Source organism: Onychostoma macrolepis, chromosome 13 (assembly GCF_012432095.1).
Source record: "Onychostoma macrolepis isolate SWU-2019 chromosome 13, ASM1243209v1, whole genome shotgun sequence".
Classification (NCBI taxonomy): Eukaryota; Metazoa; Chordata; class Actinopteri; order Cypriniformes; family Cyprinidae; genus Onychostoma; species Onychostoma macrolepis.
Genome location: NC_081167.1, coordinates 27,133,057 through 27,150,668, shown reverse-complemented (window position 1 = coordinate 27,150,668; position 17,612 = coordinate 27,133,057). Strand labels below are relative to the sequence as shown.

The 17,612-nt window shown below is 37.3% G+C and overlaps 1 protein-coding gene across 8 annotated transcripts in view; it reads left to right on the top strand.

Moving 5' to 3' along the window:
* Window positions 1-17,612, top strand: part of LOC131551817 (MAM domain-containing glycosylphosphatidylinositol anchor protein 1) — a 225,058-nt gene that overhangs the window by 146,613 nt on the left and 60,833 nt on the right. For all 8 annotated transcript variants that reach the window (XR_009273829.1, XR_009273830.1, XM_058794969.1 and 5 more), the window contains exons 9-11: window positions 1,728-2,024; window positions 12,512-12,778; window positions 15,146-15,291. Coding sequence is in view for 6 of the 8 variants with exons in the window: in XM_058794969.1 (XP_058650952.1) it covers window positions 1,728-2,024; window positions 12,512-12,778; window positions 15,146-15,291 (710 nt within the window). In the remaining 2 variants the exon portion in view is untranslated. The remainder of the gene's footprint in view (window positions 1-1,727; window positions 2,025-12,511; window positions 12,779-15,145; window positions 15,292-17,612) is intronic.

Below are 17,612 nucleotides of genomic sequence, written 5' to 3'. Positions count from 1 at the left end.
ATGAAAGACCCCATGAAATGGTTTGATGAGTGCTATCTATCTATCTATCTATCTATCTATCTATCTATCTATCTATCTATCTATCTATCTATCTATCTATCTATCTATCTATCTATCTATCTATCTATCTATCTATCTATCTATCTATCTGTCTGTCTGTCTGTCTGTCTGTCTGTCTGTCTGTCTGTCTATCTGTCTATCATGTATCTATTGTTCTATCATTTTGTTCTACTGCTCTCTCTATTGTTCTATCTATCGATCAATCGATCATCCTATCATTCTATCTATTGTTCTATCTGTCTAATTCTCTTTTAGACTACTCATCTTAGCAACTACAAGTTTTCAAACTACAACTCATCACCTTCAAAATCACAGACATTCAGAGTTTATCTTGACAAATGCTTATATTCCAGTTGTCAGATTCTTTTTAAAAAGTCCAGCATTGTGAATTATGCTGGATGCAGAGTGTTATGGTCCGATAATAGCAAGCAATTTACTTTTTTAAAGAAATAAAAATGACCTCTTGTGCCATCTTTAAAGATTTTTTATTTTTTTTGAACAACAGCAGAAAGAAACCACTATTTAGCACAGATGTTTTCTCATATATATAGGGCTTTTTTGTACAACGTGATGTTTATTGAGTAGTTTTTCAGCTATCTGAGATGTTAAACTTGTGCCTCATGGGTAAACAGTGATAATGTGGGAATGGCCATTCTGCTGGGTTGATGGTAGTAAACTGTTGAATTCTGGGAAATACAGACGCCTTCATGCATTTGAGTCCCCTCTGATCTGCTCTCTCTCATCTCAGCAGGATGCTATTTTTTCCTGAGTTTCTCCTCTTTTTTTGTACTTGAAGTTTCAACCTTTCCTGGGGTTATTCTCTATTTCTGACTACAGTACCTAACATGATCAATTGTATCATCTGACAGTCTCTTTATCTCTCGCTTCATGATATTTCTGTCCTACTGTTTGAAGTCTGTCCATCCTATATGGTCATTATTTTGACTATTTTTTCCTTTGTGTTTTGGTGTTGGGCCAGTAAATTTAACACAGTAGTGTCTTAAAAAAGCAGTTGATTATCTTTTCCTATATATTATTTTATATTGCAACACAATTGTCTCTTTTATGTATTGTTACCCTGCCAACTGGCCTTGTTTAGGCAAGATAAAAAGAACTGCAGCATTAGCATCACAACACTGATTGAGTGATAGATTTTTTCTTTTCTTTTTTTTTGCTTATTTTGTACAGTTTTTTATAAGATAAATATTTTAATTAATATTTTAAAAAAATATTTTGATAAATTAGTTTATTAATTAATTGAATAAAATACTATTTCCGATGCATTTTTTAAAGAGAGTTGGGATAAATTGTTAAATTTGTATTAATATCAGCAGATTTCCAATGATGACACAAGATTTCCAATGATGCATTTTAATTTTTCATAAACATCAGTTGTATGTGTCACTAAAGCTAAATTTAGAGAGAGAAGTTGCTGGTCATACACTTCCATGAATGAGAGTTAGTAGTATCTCATAAAACTACAAATCATCTTTGGATGTTATTTCTTCCATTTTCTTCCATTTTTTCTTGTACATATTAGTAAATATTATTTTATATATATTATTATTATTATTATTTATTTTTTATTTATTTTTATTTTTTTTAAATGGTCAGACTTCCAAAAACAATACATCTCCTCTTACAACTATGTTTTCCTGTTTTTGCAGTCGTTCCTCCTGTTCTGAGTGTGCCAGTCGGAGGGGGTGTGGTCAATGTCAGTGAGGGCGGGACCGCAGAGCTTATGTGTTTGGTCGATGGTAAGCCCCGCCCACCTGTTCTGTGGTCTCGTGCAAACAAGGACCTGCCCATGCCATCAGGGGATTGGGTGGTGGAAACACGCGATGGACGTTTGAGGCTGACCAATGTGACGCGGGACATGATGGGAGCGTACCGCTGCCAAACCGCTCCTTACAACGGCCTAAACATCAAACGCCGACAGGCTCAGGTGCAGCTCAACGTGGAGTGTAAGTGTTTCAGGCATTAAACAAAGTTTTTGAGTGAGGAACTACTTTGAAATGATAGTTCGCCAAACTGCTAAAGCTAGAAGTAGCTAGCTACATTCAAATGATTTACAAGTAAGGAGTGAGCAAATAGCATTTCCCCCCATGATCTGCATAAATGATCACATTCTTAGTCTCCAGCTTCTTATTTATGGGTTGATCTGTAAACACTCAAAATGATTGGCAGGCAGCACTTGAAATGGCACATTTAAATATATAACCTAAATATCTTATATCTGTTATGTTTAGATAATAACTTATTACAGATGTCTTATTTTTTATCAAAACATAATTTTAGACTTTTTTTTTTTTTTAAATTAGACTTTTTGTCTGTTTATTTTATGTACACTACCATTCAAATTTTTGGGTCAGTAAGATTTGTAAAATGTTTTTAAGAGTCTCTTTTATTTATTTTATTTATTATTCACTGATATTTAGGATTGTTTTATAAATACTTTATTTATAATTTTTTTATTTATTATCTTTTATTTATAAGAGGCTGCATTTATTTGATAAAAATAAAGTAAAAACAGTAATATTGTAAAATATTATTATTTTATAGAACAATTATTCTGTTTTAATATATTTCAGTATTTAATTGAATAAACGAAAGTTATGGCAAAGCTGAATTTTCAGCATCATTACTTCCTTCAGAAATAATTATAATATGCTGATTTGCTGCTCAAGAATCATTTATTATTATTTTTGTAAAAAATAAAAAATAAAAAAAAATAATATTAATGTTTTTGTGGAAACTGATATATATTTTTTCAGGATCTTTTGATGAATAAAAAGTTTAAAAGACCAGCATTTATATGAAATAGATATCTCTTTATAAATTTTATAAATGTCTTTGCTGTCACTTTTTCTTTTTTTTAATCAATTTAATACATCCTTACATTATAAAAGTATTAATTTCTTTCAAAAATTTGACCCCAAAGTTTTGAATGGTTTGTATTATCAGTATTGAGATGGATAAAGTCAGATTTTTCCCCCTCAGATATCCTGTATCATACTCAAAAGCATGTCTGATTGCAGAAGTAAAATGGCTTGTGAACAGCAATGCAAGTTTACTAAGTTGGCTTATTGTTTTGGTCACTCCCTGTATTGAACAGGACATAGCCAAACTATATAGTGGTTTTAACCGTAAATGCTTAAAGGGATAGTTAACCTTTAGTTGGTCCCCATTGACTTGCATGGTGTTTTGTTTTTCACTATGGAAGTCAGTGGGGACCAGCAACTGAAGGTGAACTGTACCTTTAAAGGATTTAGAGTTAAAAGGTTACCCAAAGGGTTTATAGGAAGTCCCGCTCTAGCCTTTCTATAATATCACAGAAGGATTTTGTTTGTCAGTCGACCAGGCCATTGAACACATCGCACATTATTGGTCAATTGACACAGTTTGGACACATCCCAGAGCATTTCAGACAACAGCACTCCTGTGCCTGCCTGAGAAAGGACAGCGGTAATGAAGTCTATCATGAAATTGTCTCGATCGATGGCGTGATTAGATTTGATTTGGTGCCGCACATTCTAATGTGATTTTAATCTTGATTGTAATGCGATCCACTGACTGAGGATAGATTGAGTCTCTGAACGCACGACCAAACGAGCCAAAGTGACACGCGTTTTCCATTAAGACCCAATGGGCCATTATCAATGATTTTGATCCTGCTATTTTTAGATGCAGCATTTGAGGGCCAGCGGGAGTGTTAATGCGCTCAGAGTTTTCATAATGCATTATGATGCCCATGTGGAGCGCGTTTTGTAAGTGCCAAACTAAAAAGCCTTGAATTCATTAGCGCTCTAGCTGCGCATAACCACACAAAAGATAGACAGGCTAAACCCTGAACCACTCAATGCGCATCAGCCCTTTTCACATGAGCCATTAGCGGAGCAAAGCACTCTATGCTCTCATAATGGATCCTGTGTTTATTGTGTTGCTTCAAAATGCACCATGTGATTACAGGACGATGCTGAATTTGAGTGTGCATCGGTCCATTCACTGCACAGGAGGAGCATCTGACCGTGAGCATCACACAGTGCAGAGAGCTTTCTGTAGCTGTGACATTGTTGTCAGGAAAACCGGGTGGTTGATGGTTCAAGCCCCGCAAGGTGCAGGCCGTAAACCAATACCATTGTGCACAAGGCTCTGAACCTGAAGTTTATTCCAGGAGAACACTGAGGGTGATTGTCCTGCACTGAAAAAATATGGTGTAAGATTTACTTAGACTTACAAATAGTACATTTCACAGATAATTACAAAGAAACGACATTAAACACATTCAATTAACCGGTCATTTTGACCTAGGCTAGATAGGTCAAGATTTGGTGATAAAATAGCACCAAAAATAAAATAATTTTTCTTTTATCTAGGTCGGTCATTTTTGACCCACAACACTAAATTGGGCAAAGTATTTTCAGCACAGCTCAGGAATTTCTGACATAGACAAACTGTAAGTGTATTGTGAAATGTACTTAATCGTTGTTTTATTTACAGCGTGTAAGAGGCTTGGATGTAATGTGTCTGCTATGCTGATAAACTCATTTCAGTATCTCTTTAGATTATTTTTATTGATCATATGCTGTTTTGTTATCATATTCTGTGTGACGGGTTGTTTCAGTGTGTCTCTTTCCATCTGGCAGACAGCGTTTAGGTAAACGAGTTTGTCTCAGGTGAGCGGAGCATGTCATTGCTTGGCCTGTGATCAATTATGATAAACGATGACAACAGCTTCATGATTTATACTGTTATTAAACAGCACAGTCTATGAATCTACACAGCCCATACATGCAGAGACGAAGTATAAATGCTGTGCACCTGACTTGAACACAATATATCCCAACACATGTAACGCAGAACATACTGTGAACAAATTGAAGTTCTTGGGAAGGATTTATGGCCAGAGAAATCCCAGAATGCTGTGTTGCAGCTAAATGAGTGATAGCTTCATTAAGAGCTCATATGAATCACCCACTCCCCCACGCATCTAAGTCTATCCTCGCATCCTCAGTCCCTCTGTTTCTATATTCCGTCAATATCGCTGCCGTAACGGGCCCGGCTAATGCGGAGTATTGCAGGATGGAGGCAGTTTAGAGCCCACCGCTGTGCTTCATCCCACGGCAGGTCTGATTTATGAGCCAGGTGGCTCTGCCTGTCTCTCTGGAGCTGGAGACAGGGGGATGCTGTCTAACACCCTGTCCTGTCTCTCTGTGTCAGGAGAGACAGACAGCGTCTGCCTGAAAAAGAACCACGTTTCACTGAGAGGCGTTCAGAGGCTAGCAGGGTAAATCTCACAAAACCTGTCAAGAACAATCTCATTCTCAAAAAAACAGTGATATATTATTTAAGTCCTAAAGCATTTGTAGTATTTGTTGCATGTATATTGATTTAAATAAAATATGAATACATTCATATTTAAAATATTACATATATATATATATATATATATATATATATATATATATATATATATATATATATATATTAATTTGTGACAGTAATGAGAAGGAATACTCCTTATTGAAGGAGTAGTTCACCCAAAATAAAACATTCTTGAAAATTCAGGAAACACCTTCAGGCCATCCAAGATGTAAATGAGTTTGTTTCTTATAGTCCAGGTGATATGTGAAAATAATGTTCACTTTTTCATGAAAGCATGAAACTTGGTACACTTGTATAGTTTGCGGCCCTAAACATTTTCAGAAATGGAGCCATCGGAAAAACACCTTGTGGTTGCCATGGCGACCATTTTATTTTCCGCCATAACCAAATCGTGTATTTTGTGCCATATCTCCTGAACCAAACATGATAACACAGAATGTGTTTACCCCTATGTTTTGATGGTCAAGGATTACAGTGATACCATATGCAACATAAACTGTTCAGGTGAAGAGTTAATGGTGAAATCAGCAATGTGAGAAGGAAATCACAGTATGAGCATCACAGAATCACAGCATTTACAAAAGTCCATATTATGGCTATTAATTTTTTCTTTCTTTGATAATTAATATTTTATTCAATAACAAATTAAAAGATTTTTTTCAAGAATACTATCATATATTTCAGAGATATAAAAACAAAATCATCTCAGGTAAGTGTATTTGTAATACATTCTTGTTCTCTCTCAACAACGCTCTAACATCACACGCAGACGGCAACGTAATCAGGTGAACAGTTAATGGCTAATTCAGTGACCTTATGAGAAGGATTACAATGAAATCTCAGAAGATGCAGAATGAAATTTCAAACATATTTCGTGTAAACTTAATTTATAATCACTCTCTGGGGCCAGAGTTGTCTGTTATGTTGTCCACAAGGGGAAGCCAGAGTCCTGCATATGGGCAGGTACACGCAGGTGAATCGCTAATATTTGATGTAACGGGTGGAATAATATTTATGGGTGTGGTGTGGGTGCGGGCCGGACAGTGACAAGCACGGGCGGGTTGCCGGTCCAATAACCAAGACTATTTTGACTCGGTCCAGTACACGTTGAGCAATGTAGACAATCGCGCTGCCACTGATTTACAGCTGTGGTGATTATTTTAAAGGGGGCGCTCTTTGCTTGCTTTCTGTATTTAATCTATTCACAATTTGAATAAATGTTTTAATAAATGAGTTTTTTCTACCTCATGTAGGAGATTTAATGCAGGTGCGGTTCAGGTCCCAGTTTTTATGTCAAATGGGTCGGGTATGGGATTAAAGTAGTGTTGCTGTCAGATAACGTGTTGGGTGTTCTGTTAATTACTGCGATTGTGGGAAGATCATTTCACCAAAAAGGAAAGGTGAATGAAAATGCCTCTCTGTGATGTTACCACAAGGCATCACTTACTTACAGATCTCAGGCTTCTGGAGGGGATGTAGATTCGTAAGAGTGAGGAGGATGAGTAGGATGAGTAGGATGGTGCTGAGCCTGTGACTGTTCTGTACGCAAACATCAATGTCTTGAACTCGATGTGAGCCGCAACCGGTAGCCAGTGCAGGGAGATAAAGAGAGGTGTGAAGTGGGCCCTTTTGAGTTCATTGTAGACCAGTCGTGCCACTGGATTCTGAAACATTTGTCGAGGTTTGATTGCGCACGATGGAAGTCCAGCTAGAAGAGCATTGCAATAGTCCAGCCTAGACATGACAAGGGCCTGAACAAGAAGTTGTGCAGCATGCTCTGTTTTGAAGGGCCTGTTATGCAATGCAAACTTGCAAGATCGAGCTGTCTTTATAATATGGTCCTTGAAGGTCAGCTGGTCACCAAAGAATAATTTTTGATGAACCTAGCAGGATGATGAAATCATGCTGTAGAGTCGGAGTGGCAGGGAAAACGATGAAGCTCAGTCTTTGCCAGGTTGAGGTGCAGGTGATGTTCCTTCATCCATGCCGAGATGTTTGCCAGGCAGCCTGAGATCCATGCAGCTACTATTGGATTGTCTAGTTGTAATGATTGATAAAGCTGTGTGTCATCAATGGTAGACTTTGGTAGGAGAAACCATGTGCTTGTATAATGGGTCCCAGTGATGTAATGTACATGGTGAAGAGGAGGGGTCCAAGAATTGATCCCCGAGGAAACCCTGTGGCCAGTCAATGTTCTTTGGATACCTCTCCTCCCCAGGAAACCCTGAAAGACCTACCTGTGCGATAATATTCAAACCAGTGGAGTGCAGATCCTGTGATGGTAGACAGGAGAATCTGATGATTCACAGAGTCAAAAGTTGCAGATAGATCCAGCAGAATTAGAACTGATGATTTGGAATCAGCTTTCTCTATCTGCAGGGCTACAGTGACCGACAGCAAAGCAGTCTCAGTTGAACGGCCGCTGCTGAAACCTGATTGGTTAAAGTTCAGTTGGTCATTCTTTGAAAGAAATAATGTAACTGTGTCTATAAAGGTGTGAACCAAATGGTCCATTCCATTAGAATAACAAAGGAACAGCATTCCTCAGGAACGTCTTGTAGATTGCAGGATCTCCAGCGGGAAGGTCCTAACAGTATCTGTTGTTTCTAGCCCTTTTGTCTTCAGGTATAAAATTATATCCCACAGTCAGAACTTTGGGAGAAGCTAGGATTCATACAAAGGTTAAGATGGTTTGAAGGAAGACATGCTAACATCGGTTAGGTTTTGCCTAAAAGTAACTGGTAGAGGAATTGGTGGCACACAGTTAGTAATATGTAGGTTAAATGTAATAAAGAAATTTGCAGAGATGTGTAGAGGTTTTACCAAATGTTGTCTCTGATACAATTGCATGTGTAAATTAAGTCAAGCTGGTTGCCTGATTTGTTAGAGCTTGTGGTGGTAAGCCATTTGAGATCGAATGAAGCTAGGAGTGGAAGTGGAAGTCTGCAGTGTAAGGCTTCTCCAGATGGATTTCGAAGTCACCAAAGACTACAAGTGGACTGCCATCCACAAAGAATGAGGACAGCAGCCCATACAGCTCCTCTATAAAGGATTATTTATTATTACAATATGGAGTTTAACAGGAGCTGTTACCATAATATTTACCATAATTTTTATTGTATAGGGAAGAGTGGGTTGAGTATTTCCAATTATTAGAAATGAGAAGACAGTACCCTTCCAACCTGACAGAGGGTGTGAGAGAAAGGGAAGTTGTTAGAGAGAACAGCAGGGGTTGCAGAGTCTTCTGGACGAATCCAGGTCTCAGACAAGCCCAATATACTAAGAGTAGACTGAGAAGCAATGGCCAGAATGAAGTTTGTTTACAGCTGACTCACAATTCCAGAGACCCAGAGAAAATGACAGAGGTGCAGATAGGACACAGTTTAGCAAGATTGCGTTGCCATCTGCGTGTGATGTTAGAGCATTGTTGAGAGAGAACAAGAATGTATTGGAAACATACTACCTCCTACCTGACTCTACCTGAGGGGTAAGGAAAAATACACTTACTTAAGATTATATTTTTTTATATCTCTGAAATAAATTATTGTATTCTTGAAAACAATCTTTTATTGTACTATTGAATAAAATATTAGTTAAGCTGGTGTGTGGTGGGTGTTCTGGCACAATATGGCTGCTGTCGCATCATCCAGGTGGACGCTGCACATTGGTGGTGGTTGAGGAGATTCTCCCTTCCATGTAAAGTGCTTTGAGTACCCAGAAAAGTGCTATATAAATGGAACGAATTAATAATTAATTAATTAAAATAACCTTTTATTGTACTATTGAATAAAATATTAGTTAATTATCAAAGAAAGAAATAAATTAATAGCCATATTATGGACTTTTGTAAATGCTGTGATCCTGTGATGCTCAGATACTGTTATTTCCTTCTCACGTTGCTGATTTCACCATTAACTCTTCACCTGAACAGTTTATGTTGCTGTATATGGTATCATTGTAATCTTTGGCCATCAAAACATAGGGGTAAACATCACCTTTTCTGTGTTATAATGTTTGGTTCAGGAGATATGACACAAAATACATCATTTGGTTATGGTGGAAAGTAAAATGGTCACCATGGCAGCCACGAGGTGTTTTTGTGATGGCTCCATTTTTGAAAATGTTCAGAGCACTAACCAATTGTACCAAGTTTCATGCTTTTATGAAAAAGTGAACCTATCACCTCAAATTTTGCACATATCACCTGGACTATTAATCAGAACAGATTTGGAGAAATTTACCATTCCATCACTTGCTCACCAGTGGATCCTCTGAAGTAAATGGGTACCGTCAGAATGACAGTCCAAACAGCTGATAAAAATATCACAATATTACAATATTAAGTAATGTAAGTAATCCATAAACTGTATGTTTGGAAACAAATGCGCCTTTAAACCATGTTTTTAACTTCAATTTTTTGTTTCCTGCTAAAATACAACTCATCTCATCTGAATCAGGAGAGAAATATGCACGGATCAAGAACAGTTTACAAGCGAAAACAGTCCAAAATAGTTCTAAACAAACATGTTGGTGGATTTTGATGTGAGAGGACAAAAGAGGATGGACTGTTCACTGCAGGAAGCATTAATATGGATTATAGAAGCGCTCAGTATTAATGATGAATTTGTTTCTTACAAATACACAGCTTTTCACTACACAAGATATTAATTGATGTACTGGAGTGGTGTGGATTACTTGTGGATTATTGTGATGTTTTTATCAGCTGTTTGTCATTCTGACGGCACCCATTCACTGCAGAGGATCTATTGGTGAGCAAGTGATGTAAATTTTTCCAAAGAAACAAACTCATCTCCATCTTGGATGGAGTACATTTTTTAGCAAATTTCCATTTTTGGGTGGGCTATTGTTTGACTGAATAATTGTGTTCACAAAAGATCAATACCGATGTATACTCAGTTATCCCCTTTTCTTTTACTTTTAATGGCCAATTTTTATACTTTAATATGTATGAATACAGTATATATTTTCTCTTGTGTCTTCACGCTCATATTTATCAGTTGTTGGGTGGCTGAAGCCCATGTTTTGGTTACAGACACGTGTCCTCTCACATGAGACGGATGATTATAGTTTGTTTATGGGAACTGTTGTGTTGTGAAATTAAAATAGTCTGGTGTAAACTTCATTATGGGAATAGATGAGAGAAAATCACCTCTTCCTGTTGAGCTTAGAAAATTGTTGAAATGCTACACTGATGATTGCCCCGTTACATCAAGGGAATTTATAATGCTCTATACTGTACACTATCATTCACGGCACCTTTTGTTATGCATTTCCCAACTGACATTTTTTTGTCCTGTCTGGGTCTGTTTTTCTTGCTTTCTTTACTCACAGTGTTTATATGTTTTAAATTCATTCAGCATTTTTTCTTTGTCAACAAATAATCAGTAAAAGGAGATACATTTTGGAAAAGTCCAACAAAATATCATATGAGCTGTTTTATTCATTTCATCATGCATAATGCATATGCATAATTTAAAAGTTCATACATTCTATGGGATTTGAACCCATGACCCTGGCATTGCTAGCGCTGCTGCTTTTCTGTTCGTTTTCTTTTAAGTTTGCCTAACCTCTTAGGAACATTTGGGACATGTCTAAATACATTTTTTATTTCTGGAAATAAATTCAAAATAAATATACAAAATGTATAAAATTAGTATTAAAATATAAAATGATTATGGAAATGTGGGATACATCCAAATACTATTTTTGCTGTTGACAATGAAAACTATTTAATAATTAAAAACAGGGTTTTTTTTGTTTGTTTTTTTTACTACAAAGAATTGTGCCACTTATGGAGTGGTTTGGCTGGAGCACTAGTTCTCTCCCACGCTGTTTGTTTTCTTTGTCTCAATTCCAAAGCACAAACCAGAGAACCTTGTGGGAATTTTAAATGGGTTTCATTGTGATCATTTTGGCAGTGTTGAATTAGTGTGAACACAAGTCAGTGAAAACAAATTTGACCCTGTGTGCGTCTTTAATGCACAGACCTGGTCTTGGTTTACCATATTTGTTGCAGATGAACAATTAAAAATGTTTGTCTTTGTTTATCCTGGTTTATTGTTTAATTTTTCATCACCATGTGATAACTTGGTGAACCTGACATGACTTTGCTTTTTCAATATGAGAGGCCATTCACAAGCCAAGTGACTTCTTTAATCTGACATATTTTTCAAGTGAAACAGGAAAGAAAAATGTATTTTATCCATCAGGAATTGGTTTGATCTTGGAAAATGGGGATGATAATCATTCTGAATGTTATGCTGGATGTCTATTTCAAAGGATTGTCTATTAAAGTTAACATTCTGTACAACCAAAGAGTTTGTAAATCAGTTTGAAGCTAATAAGTTTTTTGTTTTTTTTAATTATATTGTCATTGAAAGCATTGAATTCAAGTTCATAGAGTTAATTACACCCTGATGCTTTGTCACAGTTTCTGCACATTATTAGTTACAGTAATGTACTGTTGATGTATGCCTGAGGTGCTGTGATGCTAATTTGCAGTCACATCACTTCATACATGCGGAGTGTCTAACCAGACCCTGGTAGACTGTAATTAGTCACTAGCTCTAGCACACTATATAGATTGATTCCGTGCAATTAGCTGAGACAATGTGGACCCCATTTTATTGATTCAGGTAGTAGCTTGCAATCTGTCATCTGAACATCGTCGGCATGTGCGATGGGTTCAAGCGTTGTGTCCTAAGTGCTTTGGTGTGGTTTATTTGGGGCTTTGTTTCCAGTAAAAATCTCAAGAGTGGTCAATTCAATTACTGTTCTTTTCCTTAAATTGATTTTCAAATTAATTTCCTTAAATTTCTTCCTGTTAGTGAAGAAAAAAACACTGTTTGAGAACGTTCCTCTGAAGAGCATTTTACCAAAGCGAACTGTGATAGAAATCAAAATGTCAGCACAGAAGACCAAAACAGATGCAACTGATGAAAAATGACTGTAAAATTATAATTGTACCTAAAATATTCACAGAGCAATGTCAAAGAAACAAGCAGATGCATATCAGTTTAATATTCTTTCTTTCTTTCTCCTCCAGATCCTCCGGTTGTGGATCCAGTCCTGCTGGATGTCCGTTCTCAAACGTTTGCGACAGTCAATCTCCGATGTCTGGTTCTCAAGTCCAATCCAAACCGAATAGCCAGCGCCCGTTGGTATCGCAATGGGCTGCCCATCCGAACCCCAACGGTGGACCCTCAAAGTGTCCCTCAGCTCCGGTTCAAACTAGACACCACTAATAACGGCACTTATGAGTGCAGAGTGAGCAATGGAGTCGGGACCTCAACCTGCACCTTCATTGTGTCTGGTGAGTTGTAAAAAATGCATGTACGTTGGGTGCTGTACCTTACAGAAAAACTTTAACCTAAAACATAGATGGGTAAGTATGTGGGAGAATTGATCTTCATGCTTTCCTGTAGCCTTGGGTCTACTAGTCTTGATATTGGAGGTTTATCAAACTTTGTCAAGAGTCAGAAGTATTTTTGTTTGTGTTGTTATTCCTGTTGTGTGAGCACCAGCAGTCTGGTTAATTCAATTTTATCTGTGCTGTAGAAATCCAGGTCATACAAGTAAAGGTGGCTACTTGCATAAACTGCTTAGAGTAGTCTTACAAGTTAGTCACCTAAATTTTGTCTTTAACAAGTTAGAATGATCTCATTTGAATCTGAAAGGTAAGACTGACTACCCCTGCTCATTGGTCAGACTAGTTCTTCATAGTCAACTAGTTTAACCCCACCAGTTTGGCCAAGCTGGTCTACTAACCCCAGCCGTGATAACCAAGATGTTTACTAGGTCAGCCTTGGCGTATGATTCATTTCAGCGAATCAGATCTTTCAAATAGTTTCAGTGAACCCTCACAAAAATTCTATTTTTGACTTCCTGTACATCATAATATGGTTTATGAAGATTTGTTAATAAGGGACTTTATTTAATAGAAACCCTTATTGAAACCCTTATGAAATGTTGTTCTCAGTTTAGTCGAGTTCAGTTGCTGATTCATAAATGATTAATTCAGACAGGTTTTGATTGAAATTCAATAGAAACTGATTCATTGACCCGACTCAGAAGAACTGTGATTCTTTCAGACATCACTACAACTACTTAAACCAGCTTGGACCAACTAAACCAGGGTTCCTCGAATCTTGCCCTGGAGGGCCAATGCGCCAACCCTATAGCTCCAACCCTGATCAAACTCAACTACCTGTGATTTTCTAACGACCCTGAAGACATTGATTAGCATGCTCAGGTGTGTTTGAGAAGGGTTAGAGCTAAACTCTGCAGGAAGGTGGATCTCGTGGGCCAGATTTGAGGATCCCTGAACTAAACCATATAAAATCACTGTCGTCAAGCTGGTTTAAACTGGATCTTCCATCTGGGATTGCATAATCAGTTCTGCTTGCTTTCCTGGAAAATCAGTAGCATTAAAATGAAAATTAGCATATTTTATGTGAAAAGCATCTGTCACTCACTGCTTACAGTTGAGTTGCCAGCTTTGTTAGCTACTACGCTAGTTGATGATGTGCTGTAGAAATCTGCCAAGAAAGGCCAGACGGTGATGTGGCACCGTACAGTTCACTTCCAAAAGGCCCAGGTGTTTCTGTTCTCTCTGTGGGGGGGAAAAATCGTCTGTCGTCTTGCAGACTTGTAAGGTTTTTCCTTCTCAGTAGGGTCTTATCTTTAGCTTTGCCAATACATCACGACAGCTGAGGGGTGCTAATGCTATCAGCTCGTTCTATCGCCACACTCTAATATGACAGCTGTTATACTGTAGGCCTAGCTGCTATGCAACATACAGATTTGGTAATATGGTAAAAGGAATTGTCGCAACATTTAGCATTCTATTTTCCATACTATGATTACTACGAAAAAAAAAAGCATTTCTGATTAAATGTAACCCAGCTAGCAAAATTATGTTTTCAGAAGGTTTGCTAACGTTCCCATCAAGTTATGAAAATGTTATTTCTGAAAGTTCTCTGAATTTTCAAAATTTTGTGTTTTTGTGCATGTTATATTACTACTGTATTTTGGTTTTAATGATGCTTACCATAAGTTCCTGTAAGGGACATAGTGACTGCCAAAAACATAAAAACTGACTTCAACACAGCATAAGTGCATTTTTTTCTCACAAAAATTACTTCAAATATATATTTATCCAACATCTGTAGCACAAGAAAAAAATATGAAAAATATTTATTATTGCAATTCTGCTTGGTTAAACTAAATTAAACAGTTCTCATTTAATGAAATGCTCATATTTCATTGATGCTCTAGATAATTGGTTCTCACCCGGTGGGTCATGACCCAATAATGGCTTTTTTCTGCAATAATAAAATACAATTAACTATGCATACCAATAATGGCAAACAAATTTACCACATTATCTTTAATGTAACAGCTATGTCTAGAAGCAGAACCACTGTTATTTCAGTTGAATATCCACCTTATTTTTAACATTATGCTGCTTGATATAGCAAACAGTTTTTTTCTCATCATATTATTTTAATGCATCGACATAATTATAAACACACCAGTTTGTAGTGCAAAGCATTGCACATTCACTGGAAATAACTTACTTCCGGATTGCAAAATAAGGTGGCTAAGATGGTAGTAGTTTATCTTTTTAAAGTATTTGATTAATTAATCATGCACTGTTTTGGTTTGTTTGTTCATTTAGCTCAGCCGTATAATGCAGAGTTTTACTACGACACTCCAAACCCAATTCGCACCTTGAAGAACAATTATTCCTACATCTTACAGTGGACACAGAAAGAGCCCGGCGCCGTGGACAAAATCATCGGCTACTGGATCAATGTCCAACAGGTAAAGCAAACACCCACAGACACTGGAAGCTTCATATTTACTGCTTCTTTCTTTCTTTCTTTCTTTCTTTCTCGGCTCGGTGGGAGGTGGATGAGTAGAATAAGTGTGTTTGTAATAGGAGTCAGGGGAATAGTGTGCTCTATGTAGGGAGCAGACAGCGGATCGATCACTGCTTGTACTGCATTAAAGAGACTCTCAGAACCCCACCGGCCCAACACAAGAACACACAAGCAGCCTGATTGGGTCTGTATTTCATCCCTGCTGGAAAAAAACAAAACAAGGCATACACCCTAAGGTGCTCTTTTAAGGAACATGGTCAAGCAGGTCCCCACCAGCTTGTAGTCTGTGATAAACGAAGAGCCTGGATTAAAATACTGTGTCGCTAGAAGCCATTCTTAGGTCATGTTTCTTCTCTAACAGTGTCATTGATGAAGTAAATTGACTTTTAGAGTCGAGCTCATAGGACGAAAATATTGGTGTTAACACAAATAAATCGCAAATTGAAGTTGCATATTTATAGCATGTGCAAACCTATTGTGTTTAGTAGCTTGAGTTCTCGTCCACAGAGATGAATATGTCCTCATTGTGTCCATCAGACTCGACTCTGCCAGATGGGATTGGATGCTCATGTATAGCTAACTTTATCTCACATGCAAGCTGCTGTAATTCACACAGTTCCTGCCTTTTGACCTTCATCACTGAGTCAGCAGTGTTGAGGCCGCATGAATATCTGCTTTGAATTTCTGTACATGGTTTAGTGGAGCATTGTCCAAAGTACAGTGTCTGGATGGTTTGCTAAAAAATGTAGATATGTCCCAGTTTCTACTGTGAGGCTCACCGACTGAAAATGTTTTATCTTCAGAGCAGGTCCATAACCACCATAGATGTTGAGGAGGACGACCCCCTATTTTATATTTAACAGTTACAAAAGTTACATATTTAGGCTTATAAGCGGTCTAACAGTACTCGTCAATGTTAACTGTTCCGAACCGAACTTAAAGTGTAATGCTTCAGTTTTTAACTGTGAAAGAGTGTGTGGCAAGATGTAAACTAATCATTTAATATTTGCTAGCTGTTTCACAGTCAAATTGTAAGAATAGAAATAACCAGTGATACAAATAAGACTGAATGGATGCATATTAAAAAATGTCCAACAGTTCCTTTTGATTACAAAAATAATTTCCCCCTTAAATTAATGTAAATACTTTATTTATTTAATTCCTTTAAATAAAAAGACAATTACCAATGGGGTCTTTTAAATAAAAAGATTTGTTGAAGACATGGTTTGCTTCAGAGTCCTTTTAGATGCAGAAGGAAAGCTGTTTCTTGCGTTATTTATCTGTACTTTTATTTTATTTTTTTCATTTAGTTTCAGAAATGAGCTTGCACCATACAAGCAGCTAGCTTACCTTGAAAAATGCACAAATACATTTTTAGCAACTTTTTTTTTTCGTGTGTGTGTGAAACGTACAAGTACTCTCATTGTTTTTGTCATTCACAAAGGTATATCAGACATTACAGAATGCGTCAAGCCAAGCGTACGAAGATATAACACTGTTATGATATTCACTAACTATTCTGCAAAAAACAAGAACTTTGTTCAGAAACTTATTGAACTGTTTACACTGTAAAAACTCCTATTCCTAAAGAGTATTTTTGTGTAATTATGTAGTTAAAATATCTAAAATGCTTCTTTAACAAGATAAATTTTCTTAAGAAGCATAACTTATTAAGACTTGTTTTCTGAGACTATAGCCACGTTCACACAGCAGCAGAATACGGTTGTCAGTCCTGTATTTGAGTCCTTAATACGGTTACGTTCACACACAGTTCGGTTATTTACGGTCATGACAACTGCATTCTGTAACCGAACTCACACCCGTAAATTTTCAGGACTCACAACCGCATTCTCGGAACACACATGCTGTGTGAACGGAACAGGACTGGACAACTAGTTCTCTGTCACGTCATACAGCAGAGAGCCACTCTGCCGCACAAACGTCTACCGTGTGGTACGTGTTTTCATGTGTGTTTTCGGTAATTTACAGTGACGGAGAAATGAGCTGCGTGTCATCTGACAGTTTTAGATCCAGTCAGTTGTCCACCGGAGCCGCTCCCGTCAGTTTTGTGTTCTGCGCACGATTCAAATGCTCCGCTCTCCACCTACATTTAAAAGCTGCTTTCGGTTAATGAAGATTTGAGGGAAGAACTCGCGGCTCGATTGGACTCTTGTCGTGTCAGAAAGTGATAAGACTTTCAGTTTTATGGACGTCGCCATCTTCGATTTTACTTTGGTCACTGTCGCTATGGTTACTGGTAAA